This window comes from Hyalella azteca, unplaced genomic scaffold, assembly GCF_000764305.2.
Source record: "Hyalella azteca isolate HAZT.00-mixed unplaced genomic scaffold, Hazt_2.0.2 contig7576, whole genome shotgun sequence".
Classification (NCBI taxonomy): Eukaryota; Metazoa; Arthropoda; class Malacostraca; order Amphipoda; family Hyalellidae; genus Hyalella; species Hyalella azteca.
The window spans coordinates 24,735-48,759 of NW_025937698.1; the positions used below are offsets into that span (position 1 = coordinate 24,735).

At 40.8% G+C, this 24,025-nt stretch overlaps 1 protein-coding gene across 1 annotated transcript; it reads left to right on the top strand.

Moving 5' to 3' along the window:
- The first annotated feature begins 2,824 nt into the window (after positions 1-2,824).
- On the top strand, positions 2,825-22,328 carry LOC108681560. The gene is made up of 10 exons (XM_018170604.2): positions 2,825-3,036; positions 3,852-3,964; positions 4,352-4,478; positions 5,049-5,198; positions 5,556-5,792; positions 8,104-9,039; positions 9,930-10,024; positions 11,253-11,952; positions 13,151-16,048; positions 16,473-22,328. The coding sequence occupies exons 1-10, from the start codon at positions 2,959-2,961 to the stop codon at positions 20,994-20,996; spliced, it is 9,858 nt and encodes a 3,285-aa protein (XP_018026093.2). The 5' UTR covers positions 2,825-2,958; the 3' UTR covers positions 20,997-22,328.
- The last annotated feature ends 1,697 nt before the right edge of the window (positions 22,329-24,025 follow it).

Sequence of the window (24,025 nt, forward strand, 5' to 3'; positions counted from 1 at the left end):
GTGTTACCCCAAATAACTAATTTTACCCTAAAAACAGTCCGATTGTACAGCAAGTGTCAACTGAACATGTAATAAAGCAGTCTGACCGCTCTAATGTGACCGAAACTACGCAATCGAAAAAACGTTGTTTACATTTTTTGCGGGAACTAATCGCAACTGATTTCCGGACAAGCTTCGCTGCATCGTATTCCATCCAACGCACCGGAAACCTTACTTTTTTTCTAAATATTTGGCCGAAGACTGAGAAATATATTTGGCTACTGAACTGAACTGAAGGCAAAAATTTGGCTACTGAAGCGTCGCCAAAGATCTTGCAATATTCATCCACTCTCTGCACAGTGGGCGGTGCAGAGGGTGGATGCAACGTCGCCAATATATAGGTTTTTAAGCCCTAAGCGTCGCCGAGTAATTTTAACACGTTGGCCGCGATTGCTGATTTGGCCCGAATGCCGTACGGGCGATACCTAGGTTCAAACTTGTATATCTTCAGTTACCCGGCAGATAGCAAGGAGAAAAGCTGTGTGCAGCTCTGCAGGGGTAGGTTCTGTCATTGTGTCACGTAAAATTCGTGGCCACATTTAGTGCACATTGCTCAGGGTTGAAATTCGTCATTATTCCTGGCGATGTGTACCAAATGAAGTCATGCCTGTTGTGGCTCATATTGGCTCACACCGCCTATTGTAATCACTTCTAATACTGTGGGCGATGTGTACCATGCATCTATGGCTCATATTGCGGAAAAACGCCTAAAGTTGTCACTCTTATCACTGTGAATGATGCGCGCAATAAATCTACATTAGTTTTGAGTCATAATTGCACACATTATGACTACCGGTATCTCTTAGCTTTTTGTGAATGATGTATATTATGCATGGAAATTACTATGGAAAGAGATTGGTGTCCAGGTTTTCATTATCCTGAATAAAATTGCGGGTATTTACATTGTTAGTTCAGTTATATTTACCTTATAGAGATCATTCATCGATATATTGTCTTGAGCTTCTGTTACAAGCAGCATTTCAGAGAAAGAGTAAAATCAGGATATAGATCTCAAAATTTCGAGTGGGACAGAGGACAGCCCACTTTCATTGAACCAACTAAAACTAAAGCCAGGATGTGCTGCCATGAATGCTACAACATACTCTCAGCAAATGAGGGAAGTGCCGTAGCAAAGATGAAACGCGAAGGGTACAAAATATTTTGATGACTGTGAAGGAAAACCATACATGTGCGATAATTGTTTTTCAATCACGTATTGCCAACATTGGGTGATGTTGGCAACACCCAATGTTGTAGTTTCAGATCAATAAAAAATATTTTATTTTGTTTTCATGCAAAGATAGATATATATATATATTGCTTTCATCAATGGACACAAGTTTCGTAATTTTTGTATTACTTGCATATGAAAATAAAACTATTTCTCTAAGCAGTAGTTGACTTCAAAGCATTCCCTAACATGCTTATTTAATTGCATCATTGAAATTTTAAATTTGAAAGAGTAATGAGATTTTATAAAAATATGTATTTTTCATTTGAATGTACCACATGTGTACACATCGCGATTCTGAGAAGTACAGCGTGTACATATATGGCGCACATTGCGGCCAACGTGTTAAGATGCGTCGCTGGGTATTTTTTAATGAAAAGCCATTTACTCTGAGTAATGAAAAACTATTTACAAGCCATGAACTTATTTACAAGGTTGCATGCACGTGTTACTCCAAATAACTACATAATTTTACCCTAAAAACAGTCTGATTGTACAGCAAGTGTCAACTGAACATGTGATAATGCAGTCTGACCGCTCTAATGTGACCGCAAGTACGTAATCGTAAACTTGATGTTTACATTTTTTTGGCGGGAACTCATCGCAACTGATTTCCAGACAAGCTTCACTGCATCCTGATCCATCCAACATACCGGAAACCTTACTTTTTTTCAAATAGTTAACCGAAGACTGATAAATGTATTAAATGCAAGAATTTAAATCTAAATGTGTTGGCAAGATCTTCTGAAGGTGTAAATTTTGCTACTGAAGCGTCTCCAAAGATCTTGCAATATTCATCCACTCTCTGCACAGTGGGCCTTAATGATAGAAGTTTTCCATGCTTGGTTGAAGTTGGTTCTTATTGATTGTAACTTAGTAAGTTGCTTTAGTTTATATAGTCTACAGGATTAGAATTTTCCTACTTGTTCCTGAAATCTTGCTGCTCTTGCCTGACAAATTTTTAATACATTTGGAATCTCTTGGCCTAATTGGCTGATCGTGCACTTTTGTTAACAATTAGATAGGAGGTAGTTCATCTGTAGGAAATCTTGTGGTTCTGGAAATGGCTGGAAAGCTCCAGTAATGGCCCTAATGGTAGAAGTTTTCCATGCTTGTACTTTCTGAGCCATAAAAAAATTACTGAGCAATGATTTCAATTTAAAAGTTTATGCTTCACTTAGATGTCACAGCTTCAAACTTCAAAGTAGAATATTCTGGGCAAATTTGTTGCTAGGGTAGGTAGCTAGTGGCTCAATCAAGCTGTCGTTTTGACTATTTGATGGCAGGCAACTTGCCAACCAGAAATGTTGCACTTACAAAAAAGGCAGAAAAGCTCTAGCTGCAGGTTGGTTTGAGAGGTATAAATTTTTCATACTTTGCTCTAACTAAGCCAGTGAGTTCATTTTTTGAGTTTTGTACCAAAAATTTCAATGGATTGTTACAAAAATTGGAGATTTAGTATTTTTATTGTGCATTGTTTATGTTTCCTTCATTATTAATCACAGACATTAATAACTTATATTATTATGCTCAATTTTTCAATAGATAGATAAATTAACCTGCTAATTCAGCATAATTTGATGACCTCATGATAGTTTAATGACTAAAATGACATTATGACCCATGTTAACATCCAAGTTATTGTTTATAGGCACATTATAAATATTGGGCATTGACCACTTAACATAATGGACAAATGTGTAGTTTGTGGGGAGAAGACTGAGGGTAAGCCCCTCTATAAGAAGCTGGGATCTGAGGACATTCAGGTGAGTTGCATTTAGTATAATTCTGTTATCCTTTCCATGGATCATTTTTTATTTTAATGCATGATTATCTATTTGGAAGGGAATTATCATTTTACATCTATTGTTGAAACTACTTTTTATGGTGTTTGGGAGCATATTGATCTGATGTTGGAGGTCAATCCTACTGTCTTAGCAAGATTTATTCTTCATCTATTCAATTCAGAAGTAACTTCAGCTGAGGAGAAATTTTGAGCAAATATCACTAAATGGTCAGTAGGAACTACCACAAAAGCTAATTAACATAGAACTTTTGTTCAGTTATATTGTCAAATGTAACTTCCACAAATTAGATTAACAAGGAACTAAACTGTTCAGACCACAAAATTGAAGGATAATTCGTAACCAAAACTGTACATTTTTATTAGTAATGATCTTTGTGGGGGAATGTTTTGTTGAAAACTCCCATTTATAAACACACGTTTTCTTGCTTGTCTTGGGAACAGCACTTCCTTTTTGCAGTGCTCAATGAACCCAATCCATTTAGTATGCATATATCAAATATTTGTTATGTTATTCTCAATAGCAAATTTTCAATAATCCCAACTATTCAAAATTTTCCTGTTCTCCAAACAAGATAGTTCCATAAAAGTTGTCTCCCAGATTGTATTCTTCTATTATTTGGCTATATATCATGATTATGTTAACACAATTATTACATTCACTTGACTTCTTCAATAGCTTATGAATAAATTAAAAACACATTTTATTTGTCATGTTTTTCAAAAAGTTTTGATATAGCAACAATATTGTGAAAAGCATTGATGGTTTGCTTGCAGGTTGATGTTCTCTCAGCTCTGCAAGAACTAGAGTTGGTTCATGATCTCTCCAATGCTCGTGATCGCTACATCTGCTGGGACTGTGATGACACTCTTGCTAATGAATACAAAAGGTTATTAACTGCTGACTGTTTTTAGAAATATTTTATCTATCTAACTATAGAGCATAACTTTGGGGATGCATTTCATACCAACTATTTTTGGGGGGGTTTGAACTCTTTAATGAGGGAAAAGATGATGTGGCTTGACTTAGATAAAGCATGTTAGAGGTATCATTGATTAAACTTATTTGTTCTTTGATTAACTATTAAACTGCCATAATTATTTGGCGAAACTCATCCCTCAAGTATCAATGTGATTGCATTATTTGCTATGTAATTGAAATATTTGATCGCCCGGGCCCGGGGCGCTTCAAACTCCCGGCGATCGCCCGGGCGCTTCAACCTCCTTACTAAATATACTATGATTAAATGTATGTAAGAGCACTGTTAAATTTTCAGGTTTGAGAATGCAAAAGCAAGTACCACAAAGGCAGTGTTGAAGCAGCACGAGCAATACGAGGCAAGCAAACGCAAGCTCTCCAAGAAGCTCAAGGCTGCTTTCAAAGCTGTCAAGACTCCACAGCAGGTTAGTGTCTCTGCAAGGCCATATCTGTTCTGAAGTTTCTAGGCTCATCAAAATCTTCTAATCAGGTTCAATTTAAGGCAGGAGCCAAACTATGGCTATTTAAATTTCTTTGAAAAATGTTGAAGTTCTGTACCCTTATTCCTAGTAATTTCTATGAAATGAAATGTTATATGCCACTGAAAATTCTTCCTAATACCAATAGTCTTCCCTTAATACTGGGCAGCTTACAGGCTGGAGATATTTAGGCTGCATGTTTATATTAGATCTGTTTGTACAGTGAACAATTCAAGACTATGCTCTGCGTTCTCGTGTCATTCTCGATATCATTGAGCTAGCTTTGTTTTTGGTTATTCATGATGAATGTGTTCCTCTTCTATGGTGAAAGTTCTGAGCTTGTCTACGGTATTAATTAAAGAAAAAAAGTTCACAGAAAAATATATATTCTATTCATAGCAATAAAAATGATGAATCCCAATGTTGTTTCATCCTCCAGGGCACAAATCAGCTCAATATAATTGCATAATTTTTCGTTTACATTATCACTGATTTATTGATGTTGTCTCATTGTAGGTGCTAGAGGACCAGCGCAAAGATGAACAGCGCTACTTTGCCAGCCACTGCCTGCTGTGTGCTGGGGAGTTTGATTCCCCAAGAGGATTTGTGCGCTTCAACCTCCTGAGGAACGTTGATGAAAACTGCACAGTCGCCCAAATGTTGACTGTAAGCTTTTACTGATCTGCATCTCCCAAAATTATGAGCTCATGGAAGTGTTTTTAGCAATTTCTTTTATTACGTTAGTAACTGATGCTGAACATTTGTGCAATTTATTGTGCAGTTAGGTTTAAAATGAATGGCAGCCAATAAAGGAAAATTTTGTTTTAGGTCAACTTACTTCATGCCCATCTTGTTAATTATTTGCGCACCTCTTAGTTCATCGATGGGATCTATGTGTTCATATAACTTCTCGGATATCTTGAAAGTGATTGGTGTGCAGTTGTTGGAGCTAATCTTGCTGTAGCTCCCGGGCCTTGATACAATATAACTTCCTTGATGTTCATATGAATGATCGGTGTGCAGATGTTGGAGCTACATTCAGCTGTAGCTCCCGAGCTGCAGAGCAAGCGCTACATTTGCTGCGGCTGCTACAACTCAACGCGCCGCAAGTATCGCGGCTACCAAAAGGACGTTGGTTCGGGGGGCGCCACGCATACGACCAACGGCACCGCCACGGGTGCCCTGAAGGAGGCCAGCCATGTGGCCATGCCCATGGATGCCAGCAAGGTCCCCACTCCTGAGGAACACGCCGCTGAAATAGTCAGTGGCTTTGGCTTCTTTGCAGTAATGTAATGTAATGTAGTTTTGCCCTCCTCGGCACATCTTAGATTTGTATTTGTTCAAGTGCCTCTGTATGTTACCAATGGATATTTTATTTATTCGTCGTTTATGGCGCTACATTTTACCCATTTGTGCTGTGACGTATCGAAGGAAATTGGCAAGAACTTGCTATGATTGATGTGAGTTTTGTGAACGAAATTCATAGATTTTTTCAATGGTACACATAAATGGCCATGCTTCTAACCTAACAAAGTCTTAAGTTAAAGCCTTCGTGCCGCATCAGAAATTCGAAATAGTTGAATTAAAAGGAGCCTGAAAAGAGGGAAAATTCTTCATGCCTGTGACGCTGTATGTTGAGGCTAAGTTTGATTAATAGTGTGCATAAGGCAACTTTGGTTTAGACTTGCACACTTCCTTGTTAATTTCACTTAATTCTACACGAGTTTGTCTGAAGCCTAAGACGACAAAAACGTGCCTAGCGGGCATAACTTGTGCGCTCTTCTAAAGGGTCAAACTGCAGGCACCTCTTGAGTGATTACTTTGCATTCTAATTTTCTGAACTTTATGAACTATCAAGAATTGAAGAGCCAAAAAAATTTCAAGGTAATCCATCCGAATTTCTGTCCAACATAATTTAAATTATGGGTAATTTACCTAGCAATTCATTTGCTCCAAAAGTCCTTGATATTTTGCGATTTAGGCAAATGAATGAATGCTCTTTTTGGTGGTTTCGACTGGCCTACCGCCCAAATATCTGCCTAGGTATCAGACAAATCTTCTGTCACAATCATCCCTACACTCAAGAACCCAGACCCCCTTCTCCGCACTGATCTGCAGCAGTTTCATTCTGCTAAAATATCCTACAATCCTGGGAGTCATATGGAGTACCCACTTTATCTCCTGTCCCACGGCAGGGCAACAAAACTTGAGCTGCCAGCACTCTTCGCATTCAGAAGTTCTGGCTGGCATTACTGAAATTTCACAAATTAGGATATCATTTCATATAAAAAAAACCTCACCAATTCAATCCTGAACTACCTTGCCATAGCCTTTCATCCCCTACTACCCGCTCTGCTGTTGCAAACCTTCTGAGTCTTGCGAGCTCCGCCTTGAGAGGCACCACCAGCTGCCCCTAGCTGGCCTGACAGTTTTTCTTTTCCTCGTCCGCCCATATGGATCTCGCCTGCTCGCAGTATCTTGCGAGTGCTCTCTACCATCCTTTGTCTTGCAAGTTTCTACTACCATTACACCAAACATGCAACCCTATATGTTGCCATCCCGTAGCTCCCTTGTTAATGGACGGCATACTGTAGGCTGAGCGGACCTACTGCAGGGCGATCTTCTCCCACACTCAGCGCCCGCCAAGGTCATCAGGGTCTTGATCGCACTGCCACCTCTGATCACCCACAAGAAAGACGTCTATTTAACAAAAACCAATTTACGCTGGCTCTGCTGCGGTCTTTTTGGGCTCCCTCCCAGCATTTCCCCATCTATCTCTTTTTCCGTTTGCCTTCTCCGCTCTTCCGTTTGCCCTCTCCTCTCTTCTTCCGTTTGCCCTCTCCTCTCTTCTTCCGTTTGCCCTCTCCTCTCTTCTTCCGTTTGCTCTCTCCTCTCTTCTTCCGTTTGCCCTCTCCTCTCTTCTTCCGTTTGCCCTCTCCTCTCTTCTTCCGTTTGCCCTCTCCTCTCTTCTTCCATTTGCCCTCTCCTTCCTCCACTGCCAATACCAACTTCCCTGATGTGTTTGAATAACAGAGCTATGAACAACAGCCAAAACGACAAAGCATTCAACGAGAAGTGAAGCTGATGAGCCGACAGTAGTCAAAAGATCACGTCTTGAATGCAGTCGTAACATCGCGGTTTTATCTGAATCGCGTAAAATGCAGCATTATGTTTTGAATTGTGCTTGAAGCAACTTAAAAAGACTTTCTATGGCAGCATGCAAAAAGTACTAGAAAATAAATTGAAAGGAGCCTGAATAGTTTGAGGATTAATAATGTACTTCTTTGTTTTTTTCAACTGTGAATGTCATTGATGTTGGCATTCGAGACAATTTTTACAGATATCACTATAAGTTAATAAATATTTTTTGGTACACAGGCTTCAAATTAAACTTTGAACCTTATAGTTCTTGATAATAACCCCGGAAAAATTTGTTGTGAATACATGTGTCTTAATTTTTGCTTATAGTTTGCCATAAAAAAAATATCCAGAGGTTCTTTCTTTAGTTGAAAAATGACCCAAAAATTAATTAGCAAAGGATTGTGCATTTCACGATTATGTTTTGTTTCAGGCTAAACTCCTCCCGCCCAGTCTGGCTGACACGTACAAAATAATTGGCCACAATCGTCCGCTGTCTCCACATGTGGATGACACTAATGCAAAGAAACAGAAGCTCGAATCTTATCGTTCGCTTGGACTAAGTCTGACATCCGACAGCTCTGATGACAGCAGTGACGACGAAAAAGAAAACTCAAATGATGCCAGCTCAAGTAAAGGGAAAGTTCGTGAGTTGACTCCTAAGAACGGTTCAGTGGTGGCCAAGCAGAGCCTGTCGACGATGGATATGACCGCTGGTGGCAAGAGTGCTGGGCATACAAATTCGTTCTATCAAAGCGTTCAAAATACATTGAAAAATAACAAATCAACCCAAAAATTAGTTCATAAGTCACCTGTAAAGTCTGTCAGCATTAGCGATGCATATGCTAAAACTTTGAAGCACATTGAACGTCAGAAGAAAAATGTGACTCCTGACCACATAACATGTGACCTTACTATGCCTAGCAGAGGAATAAGGACGTTCGTACCAAGTGAATTGAATAAAACCGTTGATAGTCCCATTATTGATGATAAAGGTGGTAAATCAATTTCCAGTACTGATAGTGGAAGCTCCAGTGACTCCAGCAGTGATTCCTCATCTTCCTCTAGTATGACTGACTCGTCAAACAGCGATGCCGAAGACGGCCAATCTGAATCCGAGATGACCATTGGCAAGAGAAATGCTATTCAAGATTCTAAAGAAAAGAAGAATCGTTCGCGCAAGCAGGCTTTGCCAACGTCAGCTACTTCAAATGCGTTGCCTGTGGAGCAAAACAACGTAACTGCTGTGGAGAGCGGCTGGTGCAACGTCTGTGGTTTACAGTACCACGACAAGAGCCGTGACTGGTGGCAGACTCTTGACTGTTGCGTCCCTGGCCTGCCACACGTCACCTTCAGAGTCGCTCTTCACGTAAGAACCTCCAGTGAATTTATGAAGCTAATTAAGCTAGCTTTTTGGTGACGGATGCCGCTGGTTCCCTATTGTGGACTGTATTGTATTGTATTGTATTGTGGACTGTATTGTGTGCTGCTGGTTCCCTATTGTGGATTGTATTGTATTGTGGAATGTATTGAATTGTGTACTGCTGGTTCCCAATTGTGGACTGTATTGTGTACCACTGATGTTGTGACGTGACGTTATACTGGAGACCTAGGCCGTGACGTTATATTGTAGACCGAGGCGTTATACTGTAGCCCGAGGCCGTAATGTTATATTGGAGACCGAGGCCGTGACGTTATACAGTAGACCGAGGCCGTGACGTTATAATGGAGACCGAAGCTGTGACGTTATACTGGAGACCGAGGCCGTGACGTTATACTGGAGACCGAGGCTGTGACGTTGTTCTGTAGACCGAGGCCATCACGTTATACTGGAGACCGAGGCCGTGACGTTATACTGGAGACCGAGGCTGTGACGTTGTTCTGTAGACCGAGGCCATCACGTTATACTGTAGACCGAGGCTGTGACGTTATACTGGAGACCGAGGCCGTGACGTGATACTGTAGACCGAGGCTGTGACGTTGTTCTGTAGACCGAGGCCATCACGTTATACTGTAGACCGAGGCCATGACGTTATACTGTAGACCGAAGCCGTGACGTTCTTTAGACCGAGGCCGTGACTTTGTTCTTTAGACCGAGGCCGTGACTTTGTTCTTTAGACCGAGGCCGTGACTATGTTCTTTAGACCGAGACCGTGACTTTGTTCTTTAGACCGAGACGGTGACTATGTTCTTTAGACCGAGGCCGTGACGTTACATTGGAGACCGAGGCCATTTATCTGAACTTTTTTTCGCCCCCAGACCCTGAACACGAGGCTGGCGGTGATGATGGCGTCTCAGAGGCGAGGTTTGCTGGTGTGTCGCCCCTGCAGTCACCGCGTCACCGCAGGTTTCCAGTGAGTCTTGGCACACGTGCCTGACATTATAAGACACACGTGACACGTGCCATGTTAGACACATGTGCCTGACATGGCACACGTGCCTGTACACCTTCTCCCGATTGAGTCCTGTTTTTAGATATAATGTTAGGTCTTGTTTAGGTTTTATGTCTGTCTCAGAATTTTGACTTATAAAATGATTTTATTCATTTTTAGATTGTCGAACTAATGATGGAGCTGGACTCCCAAACGTTTTCAATATCAATATGGTGAATTTGCTTGGCGTTTACTTCGCTTTTAAATTCCTTATTCCCTGATTGATAATTGTTACATTCTTGATAATTTATATGCCTTGTGATGGTAAACTTAGTTAACTCTTAGTCTACGAATATGTTGCTTGTTGTCAATGATAATTGTATCTGAAGGCCTGGTAACGTTCGATACGTCTGACGAAAAATAAGACGGCACTTGCCTATAGTTTGTTTCGTCAAAATTTTGGTGTGAAGGGTAATTGGTATACCTACCTGTTATTTTGATGCTTTCAACACGAATTACATTCGTATTTAATACCATTTTATTTTCAAATTAGATTCTCATCCCAAATCATTTCAACATTTTTTTTTCAAATCATTTTGCCAAATCACTGGCATTCCTTTAACATTCATTCTCGTAAAACCTGTGAGATAATTTTCTGCCTGGCTAGTGTCAGTGTTTCTAATTTTATTTTTAACTTTTTAGAACAATCTCTCTTAGTATTGAACTCATTGCATGTCCCCGCCTGAAGAAACTCTTGCGGCACAAACTCGAATGGCTTTTTTTATAATTATTTTTCTTATAAAATATTGTATTAATATCGAATCTCGTGAAACTTTAACTTGTAGTGAAGTGTTTATTAATGGGAAATATTCTCTTCACTTCATCATTAATTTCCTTAATAGTACTATGGCTGAGTAAATCATCAAAAGATTCGTTCGATTATGAAAACTCCAGTCTGCTCGGAAAGTCTAAACTAATTTAATATTTACATTTTTGGAAATGAAATTCGGTTGTCTGATGCCTTACATCAGACAACAGAACTGGTTTGAAAAGTTTATTCCAGAACCTTGAGTTCGTGCCTCAATTCAATTACTACGTTGGGCTGGGAGAATCATGAATTGTATGTCTGTAACGACAACGAATATAATGTTGTGGGTTTAATTGCTTTGTACTATGATCACCTAACACAGATTTGCCTTTTGTGTTGCAGAAGTCAAATCCTGAAGAAAGTGGCGGCCTCTCGAGGCGTGTCAGTGACGGACATCGACGTGTCTAAGTTCAAAGTGCGCGTCATTGACGACGACGACTCGCAAAGCTCCAAGAAATCCTCTTCCAGCAAAGAGACCAACGCCACACATTCTTCTAGCTCTTCCAGGAGCCGCCGTGACTTTGAGAAGACCAAACGTCCTGAAAGAAGACGTGAAGGCTCAGGGAAGAGTGCTGTCAGTCATCACAGCGCCGAGCCCAGCTTCAGCAGCCGTAGCAAGCAGCAGCCTGCCTCTTGTGCGGCGATTGGTAATGGCCACCATAGCCCCAAGCTAGGAGGGCCCTGTCCAAGGGAAACTCCTAAACCTCAAAGATTTAAGAGTAAGTACGAAGATGGAAGCCATTCAAGCAATAGAGAAACTGGAGTGAAGCGAGCGACTGCTTGCTCTAGAAATTCAGGCTCCTTGCTACCTGCCAAGCACAAGTCGCGACCGAGTAAGACACGTCGCGTCAGTGACGCTGAGAGCGATGAAGATTACATGCCTTCTCATTGCAAAAAGATAGAAAAAGTCATCCAAACTCTGCGGAAAATTCAAAAACCCAAGACCAAGTTGCCTAGTGACGGAAGTGACCAGAGTGATGTGCACGCGAGCCGACCTGATTCTTATTACCGAGTGAAGAACAATGTCAACAAACTTCTGCAGGTGAGCAATAATTGACAAAACTAAACATTTTTAATAAGATTATATTAGTAATTATAATTTTTTGCAATATAAATAAACAAAAATTAGGTGTACGGCCTGTAAAGGAATATGACATTTCTAATTCGAATGGAAACCCATTATAGGTACCTATATATGAAATCCATACAAGTGAACCAACACCTTATTTCATAACATTTTATTTTACTAAAAAAAATGATGTCTATACTAGAATACTAGAGAACCAAGGAGCACAACTATATGTCATGATTGATATATATGTATAAATATAAGAATGTTACTTAATATAAGAATGTTTTTGTTGCTTTTAACATTTTCTCTCCTGATAATCGTCAATGGTACGTCTCATTTGTGTGCTTCTGAGGCCAAACACGAATAAATTTATCAGTGCCGAAGAATGTGGACAGTGGCGGAATCAGATATAAAATTGAAGTCTAATGTAATTCTACCGAGTATTATAGTTGGAAATATAACAAATTCATAATATAGTCGAATGTACTCTTTCACCAAGTCGCAAGCAATGATTTATTTTATTGATAGTTGATTGTATTGTAAATTATGAATGGAAGACTTTCTTAACTCCATTAAAATTCCTGGTTCAACAAATGCTCGCGCGTGGATGAGCTTCGTGTATTGTGAAGCTCGTTCACGTTTTCTAAAATCTAAATTCATGATGAAACAAATATTTTGACAATTGCATACATATATCGCAAATCCTTGGATATTGTTGCACGCGCTGTACACAAGATAATTCGGTATAAGTGCATAGGGAATGCTGTTTTTTCAGCCTCTTTTATCAGTTCTGAATTTCGCAGTTTGTCGACGTTGTTGTAGAATATTCTCTGACGTTGCCAGTCTCGGGACTTTCAGCTCTGCGCATACACCACTTATGCCTGAACCTCTTCTGGTGTTATCGTTCTTCGCACGAGAAATTAGTTCCCTCATTTAAACTGTCTGCATCTCGCCAGGTTCTGGTCCAGGACCATAGACCACTTTTGCCAGGACCGTTTTTGGTGCTATCGTTCTTCGCACGAGAAACTAGTTCCCTCATTTTAACTGTCTGCTTCTCGCCAGGTTCTGGTCCAGGACCATACACCACTTATACCAGGACCGTTTCTGGTGATATCGTTCTTCGCACGAGAAACTAGTTCCCTCATTTTAACTGTCTTCGTCTCGCCAGGTTCTGGTCCAGGACCTGCAGGCAGAGCTGCCGGCCGCGTGCTTACGAGGTGACCGCGTGTCTGCCAAGTGCATCTCAGCGCTGGCGTCCGACTGCTGCTGCCTCTGCAGCTTACCTGCACGTGACCGCTCAGCTCTAACTTCCAGTCACGACAAATATTCCATTGGATCAGGTGTTCGCGTGACTGAAGTGTCTTCTACCTGTGCTGGTTCATCTGGAGTCCTGAGCTCAGCTACAACCAAGGAGAATTCCAATCTTAAATTGACGAAGGAATCACCTGAAACGACTGGAACTAAGACGTGCGACATGCAAGTAATATCGGGATCAGATCTAACAGAAAACCAAAAAGCCCAAAATAATGCTGATACAAAATTAATCTGCGTGTCAGATCAGAAGTCTACGAGATGTGACACCATAAATGCGGAATCAAGTTGCCCTATTTCTGATCGAGACTTGACATCGGAGATGAGAGATGGACCCGCTCTCTCACTGACCGTGTCTTCAATTTCCGATGGTCCGACTTCTGAGAATAAACCAACTTCTATTGATGGTGATTCGAGGTCTCCGATTACCAATAGCTCTGCTCTAAATTGTTTGAGTGTCTCACAGACCGGACAAGAATCCAAATCTTTTAAGCCAGAAATTAATGGCGTGTGCCAGAATTTTAGTGATGTGAAGTCATCATTGCCCAGCGCTTCGAATGAATCTTTCTCGACAGCCGCTGCTTCTTCATCGTCTACATCAGTGGACTCATCGCCACCAGCGCCGACGAGTTCCTTGGTCTCGTGTGCGACCGACTTGCTGTCTTCAAACAACGGCTCAGATCCTTCCATGGCACGAACCTCAGACTTGCCGGCTGCAGGTAGGACGGAGACCTCAGACACCGCTGCATTAGGGTCTTCGCATCTATCATCTGCGAACGCAAAAAATTCATCTGACATAGAAGCTATGCATGCACAATCAACAGAAAAATCATGTTCAGGGACAATTGATCTTCCATTAAGAGTTCCAAATGATATGGATCCTCGGGTAGATATTGCTGCTAAATCGCCGGAATTTGATAGTGACCAGCAAATTAACCGTGAAATTTCTGCGAGAACGTCAATTTCTGAAAATCATGTCAAGGAACCAATTGGTACTGAAGCAGCCGTAAGTTACTTGGACGAGAATAATTATGTGGTCGGTACAACGGATTCGTCGGATAGTTGCAAAATGAATAATGACACAAATTTTGAAACGAATAGCTGTAAACTCGCGCCTGTCGAGTTAGCTGATACTTCAAAAGAAGCTTTCAATTCCAAATACATCTCTGGTGTTGATCTAGAAGAACCTGGAAGACCAAAAGTTGATGCAATTGTTGACGTGGCTTTGGGAGGTGCTTCTCCCAACTCCAGCGATTCTGCTTTGACGCAGAAAGATGTACCTGATGTTGAATCTCAATCTACTAATTCTATAATACCTGAATCTAAGATAAATTGCATGTCTTCGGATTCCAGCCATAAAGATTTGGACCATTCTCTTTCTAAAACAAAATATTTACACGAGCAGCTTCAAGCTGAAAAAGAATCTCCTTCTGTTGTTGCCCCAAATGTCATAATAGCAACTTCAGGCTCTGAAAAGCCACCCACTACAACGGAGCTTCTGGTGCCCCTCATCAGCACTTCAACTTCATGTGAATCTTCAACTGTTGTGCCAAAATCCAGCGCACCGACTACTACCGAACCAATTTTGACGTCTTTGCTTGATGTCTCCTCATCTATTGCTGGTGAATTGAATTCCAACGGAGATGTTGAAACTAAGTCGCCTGCTAGTCCTGCTTCAACCCAACTTCCTTCCGTTGTTAAATGTCCGTCCAACACTAACATGACGTCTTCCTCCACACCTAATGTTGAAGTTGAAACTCAGTCCCCTGATCCACCGACTGCCAACTCGAACCTCGTGGCTTCTATCGGCGGCCAGAAAGTCTCATCAACGGCACAGTCTTCGTTGGTCGTCGCCACCCCTGAGCCGGACCTGACTGACTCGTGTCTTCTATCGCCACCCAACCTCATGGTTTCCTACAAGTGGGCTCGCATTTCATTGGGACTTCCTGCCTCTGTTAACTCCGGGTTAATATGCACTCAATGTCGCAAGAAGCTCTTGGTTAAGTTCCGTGAGTTTATTCAGCTTAAAGTTGCTGAGTCAACTGCATTGCCTTGTAATGAGATAGACTTGAAGGGGTATGTGATATCATTTAATGTAGAAACAATGAGCATTGTGGCCGACCCCATAGAAGAAGAAATGGAAGGGGTCGATAGCGTCAACGAATCCAAATCAAACGGTCTCTCTCAACCGCTCGATGCTCCGTCAGTTGTAAAAGATGCGCCGTCAGTTGAAAAAGATGCTGCCGCGCCATCTGTAACTTCTAATGTAATTCAAAGGAGTAGAAATACGAGCTGTACGAGATCGATGCCTAAATCTCGACAAGTGAAGCGAGATGAAAGTAAAACTACATCTGGAGCACAAGATTCGAGCGCCAATTGTCACCAGGACGATGCGACCAGCAGTCGAGAAACAACGACCTACGATGTGAACTTTTCCAATTCCAGGAAAAGAAAGCCTACTAAACTAATGCCAAACACAACCGAGTCAGCGCACCAGTTCAAGAAATCTGCAAATGTGAAGAGTAGCGATAACCTTGGCAGTGGAGCTCCAACAGAGAAAACTGATTGTGAGAAACAACAATTGTCTGATAATACAGAATCTGCTGTGGTAGAAGCAAATGTTAAAAATCCTTCTATAAACCAAACGACCAAGAGGAAAATATCTGATGATGATGATGATTCTACTTGGCTGTCTCTCAAACGATACAAATTCAGTGAAGAAGAGTTTGTGTATATTCCCAACGATTCCATGGAGGTAAGCGAATTTTTGTGAGCTTTATTTGCTTCGGAATATTGTACGTAGAGCCAAGGTTGAATGTAATAATGCATTTGTTTCACCTTGAATAGCTCCATCTTGTGCTGTGGTAGCCAAACTGTTTTGTTACTCCATGAAAATATTAACTGCCAGTCATAAGAAATAGATAAAGACTATTTGATCTAGAGACTATTTGCTACTGTCGTCACAACTCCAACTGGAATCTTATAATTAGCCCAATGAGTGAAGTAAATGGAATTTTACGGTAACTATTAATTTTAATATATTCTGCACCGCAGAAAAGAAAATAAAATTCATACCATCAGGTAGGCTTTCCGTTGCATCTTGCTACTGTATTAACGATCATTCAGGTTGAAATTGATTTACTGACGAGCTTTTATCCTAATTCTCGGCTATTGTGCAGGTTATATCTGAGGCTATGGTTGCTCTGCATCATCTGTGGCAAAACGTGTCTCTAGACCAACTATTGTCGCTGGAGCTTCGACCTGCTACATTAGACAGCGATGATCCCGACACCAGCAGTGCTGCACCGGCACCTTGCTTAGGCGTCGACCAAGTCACATGCGGCTTACTGCTCATGTTGGACGAGTATAGACGCCATTTATTTGAGGAGTTTGACGTGTTGTGTATTTGGCTTGAAAAGTTATCAGGCCGTGAAGTTGATCAGGTTCAGATCAAATCGCTTTTCAGACGCCTGACTGCAAAGTCTGTTATGGCAGATCTTATATTGAAACCCTTGCCACCTGAGGTGTGGAAGCGTCGTGAAACTGAATCTCCTGCCGAGACTCCAATTGAAATCTCGAAACATGATGTTGATTCTGCACTTGTGAAAGATTCAATAAGCGAAATTAATTTCTCGGACCAACGAGACGCTCACAATAACAAAGACGCTCATTTTTGGTTCAAAGAAAAGTTATTACGCTCGTCTTTGATGGACCTGAACCAGCATATGAAAACAAGCAACCTGAATCTGGAGCAAATTGATTTCGAGCAGCCTTTCTCATGGACCACTTACCTTGAGCCCGTGGATGTTGACCTTCTAATTTCAGGTCGTCTTCATCCTCCTGTTCGAGAAGATCAGTTCAACAACGGCCTCCTGCACGCCCTGTGGAGAGTGAGTCTTATTGTGGGCTTCACTGAACGAACTGTGGGAGCTTGGCTTGCCAAACTCAGCCCAGTTCCCCTCACCGCAGCCGTAATAGAGAAATTGCTCACGGTTGCCAAGCCTATGTACAGTCACATTCTGACTGTTCCTAAACATCTTAATCAGCTTTCAGTTCCGATTCTCTATCACGGCGCTGATGACGATGATAATTCGTTAGACGATGTTCATGAGAAGAAACAAAAATCTGAAGAGAAACGTGATGGCTTGGCGAGTCCGCCTTCTCAGCAGCCTTGCACTGACTTGAATGATTCTCAGGTTGAAAGCTTAAAAAATAACAAAAACGCCAATAACAGCTTACTTTTGGATGGAAAGAGTGGGCAGAACCAGACTTCTGAGCCATCGTTTGCTAATGGGAATGAAAGTAAAGATGTAAGCATCTGCCCAAATATTGACAAAGATACGGATTCGCCTTCTAAGCGCACTTCCGACGAGTTAGCAGGTGCCAGCCAAATATCAGATGTTGTGCTTCGACGACCGATACGTGATGCGCGAGATTTAAGTACCATTGACTTGACATCGCTACCTCAGAAAAGTTCTCCTGTCACAACTCGTAGGAAATTCGTAGGTCCTGCTAGTAAGAGGCCGCGAGCTTCCAGCCCATCTGATGTGGAGAGGGTGGAGAAAGTTTTAAGAATGGATAATGTAAACAAGGATAATAACGCTTGCGTTCAACTGAAAAGACTTGCTCTCAACAAGTCGCTTTCTATCACGGCACATCTGTGTGAAGAGTCAGTAGATATAGAATCTACTTCCGTTCAGAATAAGTCAGAAGAATCAAAATTGCATGTAAATGATCCGAATGAAGATAAACCGATGCCTGTTGAAGATTCAAATGAAAAAGAAAAACCGATGCCTGTTGAAGATACAAATAAAGAATTACCGATGCATATTATTGATGCTAATGAAGAATCGCCGATGCCTCTTAAAGATGGAAATGAAGAAGTTCCGAAGTCTGTTAGTGATACGAAAGAAAAATTACCGAAGTCTGTTAGTGATAAAAAAGAAGAATTACCGAGCAGATCTAGTGTCAAAGCCATCAATGAACGCTTGGAAAGAAACCCATGTTTAGGTACCAAGATTTTACCTGCGACCACTGCTAAAGATTCAGCCACTGTCATTGAAGGTCTTATCTCATCGAAATCAGTCTCTATGACTTTAGTTTCATCGAGTCACCAATGTGCTTTAAGTGATAATCCCTCGGCTCTTATTACTACATCTTGTGAGGAATTGTGTAAAAAAGAACCTGAAACGGCATCTAGGTCTCCTTGCAAACTCTCTGATGTGAATAATACAAATAGTGAAAAGACTTTTGCAGGACTCGTATCTCTGTCTACTTGTTCTTCTGTAACAAAATTTAATAAAGATTCGACGGAAGGTTCATCCCTTCGTCCAAGATTACAGCATATCTCAACAAAACCTGTAATCAAGGTGGGGTCGTCGAGTTTATTTCCGCAGCATTCATTTTGCGGTGAAGTTAATGATCCAATTCTAGATCAATTCGATGAAAATTCGACTAGTCTATGCTACGAATCAGCTAAGTCTGTTGCATATCCCCGGGAGGCGAGTTTTGATGAGTGGAGCAAAGTGGATAACAAAATATTCAGGTCTTTCGTAAATGTGACAAGACCTGCTTCCACGGAACCCTTGCCCTCATTTCCTGAACATCCTCCACCTTCGATTGGGTTGAAATTTAAACTTGGTATGTCACCTACCCGCACTCCTGGAAGGCCTTCGATGTGTGCGTTGGAAAGATCTCCGCGATTATTGCGGTCAAGCTCTTGTGATCTTAATCAAAAGATTCCTTCTTCTCTTTCCCAAGTGCAAATCAATCAGAACAGCAGTGATCGCCTTCTGAGATGCAATGTAAGCTCTCAATCCGCAGTAACTGAGTGTCGCAAATTGATGCACTCTGTTGACACAGCAAAACTATCATTGAGCACAAACAGCAGATCTTCTTTTCGAAGCAAGTCTGAAGGAAGTAGAAGTTCTCCTCGTTGGGCTAATAACACTGCTGAGTCTGTTGTCTCAGGCACTACAAAAACTTCTCCTGCAAGGGCAAGTTCTGGCGTTGCAAAGAAGCGATCGTTGCGGGAGGCCCCGAAAAGTTGTCCCTCTGCGATGTATCGTGGTGCTAAACCTGCTCCACAGCCTCATCCCGACCCTACGATGGACAATTTAAGAAATACACCAAAGAAACCTGAAGAAAATCCATCGTCCTCAAATCGTGTGTCAGCTTCTGCAATGGACCGAGATCATTGTTACTCACGTTGCAAATCACCGAGACCATTTTTACACACTTTAAGCATTGTTTCACACGGTGCAAGTATTCGGCACGATCCTCAAGATCGAATTGTTGTCTCAATTATGAAATCGAATTCGAAAATTCCACTTGGAAAGAAAACTGATGGCGTCAACCAATCTGCGGCAGTGGCTTGTGCTCCAAGCAACAGCTCTACCAACAATCAGCCAGTAGGCCTCTCTGGCTCAGTTCAATTGAATGAAACGGCAATATCTGTCAAGGCTCATAACGTTCCTCCTGCTTCTTCTATCGATCCCAAGAGTTCCACTGGTCCCTCGATTTCAAGTGGCAAGGAAAGCCGACACTCACAAGTAGTGGTTCATAACGGGAAGACGTACCGAGCTTACGTCGTGCCATCACCAGGCAACTTGGCTGCTGTCTCCGCGAGTCTCCAAAGCTCACGCTCTGATGTTTCATCTGCTAAACCTGGGCTGAACAATATCATAATGACAAATGTGATTGGAACAAATCCATTGAACTGCAGCTTTCCATCGCGTGGAATCCCTAGTACAACCGTCGTGACATCCATGCGTGCAAATACGAAGCCATCGACCATTTTGCCATCCAACACTCCATGTCCAGCATTAATTCCCAACGAGTTGTTGCTATCCCAAAACCCTAACTTTTTACGCAACAATACATTAAGTTCTGTTACTCCTTCATCGTCGCGTTCAATTCCAAATGTCCAAGTACCCGGAAATGTTCCTATGCCTAGCATTCAAATGCCTCATCTGTTTACTGCTCAGGGGATGCCTTTTAACCTTACTCAAAGCAGCTCAGGCAGAAACGATTTACCTTCAATTCACGGGATGCCTCACGAGTCAGTTATGCAACAGATGATCTCTTATGGCCATAATTATGCACAGCCAGCTCAATTGCTGGTTTCCACACAACCACTTTACAACGGCCGTGAGTTCTCCGGCCCTCCTCAGACTCCTTCTCAACTCTTAAATATGTCACAAGCTTTCAGACCATCTAACCCAACCGGTTATCTCTCGATGCATCCCAACACCAGTACCAACGCGGTTCGTATTCTCCAATCGGAGAATAACATTGAAAAACACACCATAATCCACGATAGTTCGATTTTGGCGTCGTCTTCTCTGTCTATTCAGCAGGTTCCTCATACATCTGACAATGACAAAGTTTCTGTTCTAGAAGAACAGTTGAAAGAAATTCAGGCACAGAACAAACTTCTCCTTAAAATTAACGAGAAATTGTTGTCAAAAAGCTTCGGGAAGAAGAAAAAGAAGAAGAAACATAAAGAAGAATCTTCTGACGATTCGGACTCTGACGACAGTGAATCATCGGAATCGAGTGGCTCCTCTGAAGGCGCTAAGAGTGCCAAGAAGAAGCGTTGCAAACTTAAAGCTGAGAATGAAGTAAACGCTCGGAAGATTTCAGCACCGACAAATCGGCGTGGCAGAGCTAGACGGGGTCGCGCACTGCGACGGAAGAAATAGTTATGAGATTGATCTGTAAATAATTTAAAAATAATTAATTAATTTGTCTGGAGTCGAGATATTAATCTTTCATTAACTGGTTGGAAACTGTATAGAAGAAAAAAGATACATCGCCATTATCCTTCAAATATGTTACCTATGCACTGTGTAAGGTTTATTGTTTCGTTTGTTTATTTAGTGTTTTCCAACCGAAAAGATTAGTTCACTTCCATGGAATACTTAATCAGTATTCAAGCGTAAATATGTAGTGCTTCTAGCAAGGAGCGCCGGTCTTATCCTTTACTTGAACTTCTCTCAAATAATTTGTATAACAATTGAGGTTGGCTTCTGGTTGAGGCTTGATAATTCCATGTTGATGTATTATAAAAGTATGTTCATTATTATTGAACCTTCTAGGTTAGAAGTCAAAATTGTCTCCTCACACTCAGGTCATCATCAAAAAAATGTTTCGCAATTTTTAGGCTTCAATGTAATCGTTTGACTTCATTTCTTGAAAATTAATTTCATCTCGGCACTCGTTTATTGTTATGATGTATGCTCGAAAATCAGATAAAAATGTATGATTTGATCAATGATAAGTCAAAACTACAATGAAATCCATTTAATGTACTGTACAATTCCTCATATTTTTATACCGGCGATTGAATTAATTTTACCGTCAGTAGGATACATTACTCAGGACTGCTTGATAATTTGCGTTTCAATAATACTAGGACGAGAAACAAATATTTGGCTCAATCAATTTTTATTTCAGTATTTTAGTTTTTTAATTAAAGTGCCAAACGTCGCTCGCGCTCTAATTTACGACTTGGATGCATGTTGGTCAGAACACGCTCATTAGGTCAATTTAATTTTGCTAATTATTTCTTTTGTGTTTTTTACATTTTGAAATTTTAAAACGATCAGTACACTTGATAAGATTTCCATAGGCTGCCTTGAAATTTTTGACATCAACAATAGGAATTTGGAATGTTAATTGCTGTTTTCTTTGCTATTCAGTAACAAAAAGTAACGTTTTTATGTTCTCTTCTTATTTAACTATGCAAAAATCCAATTCAGTAGTAAATTGCTTCCATTCATGCGTTTCTTCCTGCTTCAATGAAAATTAGTGAATAAATGGCAGTGAGGCGTTCACTGTGTTGATCTGATTTCCACTTACTATTAAGTACGGCTCCCTAGAATTGTTTTCGTGCACACATCTAGCGTGCAACAGGAATTTAAGCAAAATTTCTTTATGTTTTAGATTTACCAGTATTTTTAAAGGCAGCGCGAATATGATTTACTGCTTGTAATCAGCAGCATTTCTTGCTTTGACATGACTTTACAAAAGTTCAATGGTTTTATTTACCTCCGTCGCCGAGCAGCCTTCAAGTATAGCTGTCCGTTCGCTCATGACGAATCGCTTCAGTGACACGCTACCTTTGGCCGTGTGTTACCTACAGTCATCGTGGCTGTCCTTCATCAGTGCAGTCTCTCGACCGTGTCAACCTGTCAAACCTAAATATTGACGGGATTAAATTATGTTGATTTCTCATTCCTCACTTTCTCCGACCTTGTGTGATTCAAACAAAATATATATTACCCAGCGTCCGTCCAGTGTCGAGTTAATCGTAAGGCTGTTGCTCAAATATCAGCACTAGGAGCTTCATTAAGTAAATACATCTACGGGCAAGGGAGGCCTGCATTGTTATTCCTGGAACTCGTGACAATAATTTCTCGCTCCCAAATACATCTTCATTGAATCATTTATGCTCACCTACAGGCTACAACTAATTCATTCACGAGGAGTATGATGCTTATTTGAAATGCCCTTGTTTCTCGAATCTTGTGTAAACACGCAGTATTCAAATATCGATATAATGGATTTTTTTTACAGCTCAACTTCGTGAAGATTGCCATTTCTGAACCGATTGACAACTTACCTGCATCAACGTCCAAGTATTTCTCCAGTCCTGCCATAAACATGTTTCTCTATTCCTTGGTGTGTGTGAATGTCGTGTGAATTTCGTTTTGTTAATTTCTTTTGCTCTTAAATTCATTTATTTAATCTGTTGGGAAGTTGGATTCACTTCAAAGCTTACAATTTCAAATTAATTCTAATTTCACGCTTTATATTTAATTATTACTTCACATAAATCAAATAAATCTATTTACTTTTTAGTGATCTTCTTTGTTCTGCGAACTGCGAAGATCATTATTCAAAATTTAGCCATAGGTCTTTATCTCAATTTACAAAGCATCAAAACCTTCAACTGTTCTTCTTAATTTTCATTTGGATTTGGGACGTGGTGAGACAAAGACATATCAGAGTCAGGCGTTAGCAACGGCCATCAGCCACACATCACATATTCATTTGTTAGTATGAAGGTAAAAAAGGAGACCAAGCCAGGTGGAAGCGACATTAAAGGAGGGGCTAGATGCGTGTGAACCATGGTGGAATATTAGTTCAACCATGGGGGTGAACTTCCATGGAATACTCTATGTCCGACTTCCCACACCTGAAACCGATTTCCACTATTTTCCTCAAATTATTCTTCCTTCATAAAAAGATTACCGCACTGGGCATTTAAACCTCAGGTTCGTAGTGTTTTTTTTACAAGTGATATTTAATCATTAGTATAACCGTAATTAGTTTAACGTGGCACATTGAAAGATCTCTAATTTAAATTAGCCTTTTCTACAGCAAACAATTAATGCGATCCTAAGACCGGTCGGCTTAACTAAATTTCCACGTCACGCATTCGTCACCCTGTTATGTCAACCCGACACCTTGGACTTCATCAAATTCTTGTGAACCGTATCATGAAAATTGCATTATGGGATTCAGAACTTAATTAAACGACTGAATATTGTCTGCAGTGCTATGAAGCAAAATCATTCCAAACCAAACCAAACTTTGTTAAACAAATTGAAATAAAAGCTTCCTTGGATATTTCTTTAATTTGATACAGGGATTTTGCGAAAACATCACTTCATGTAGACGAAAACGAAATAGAAAAAAAATCATCATGACGTAAACTCACCGTTGT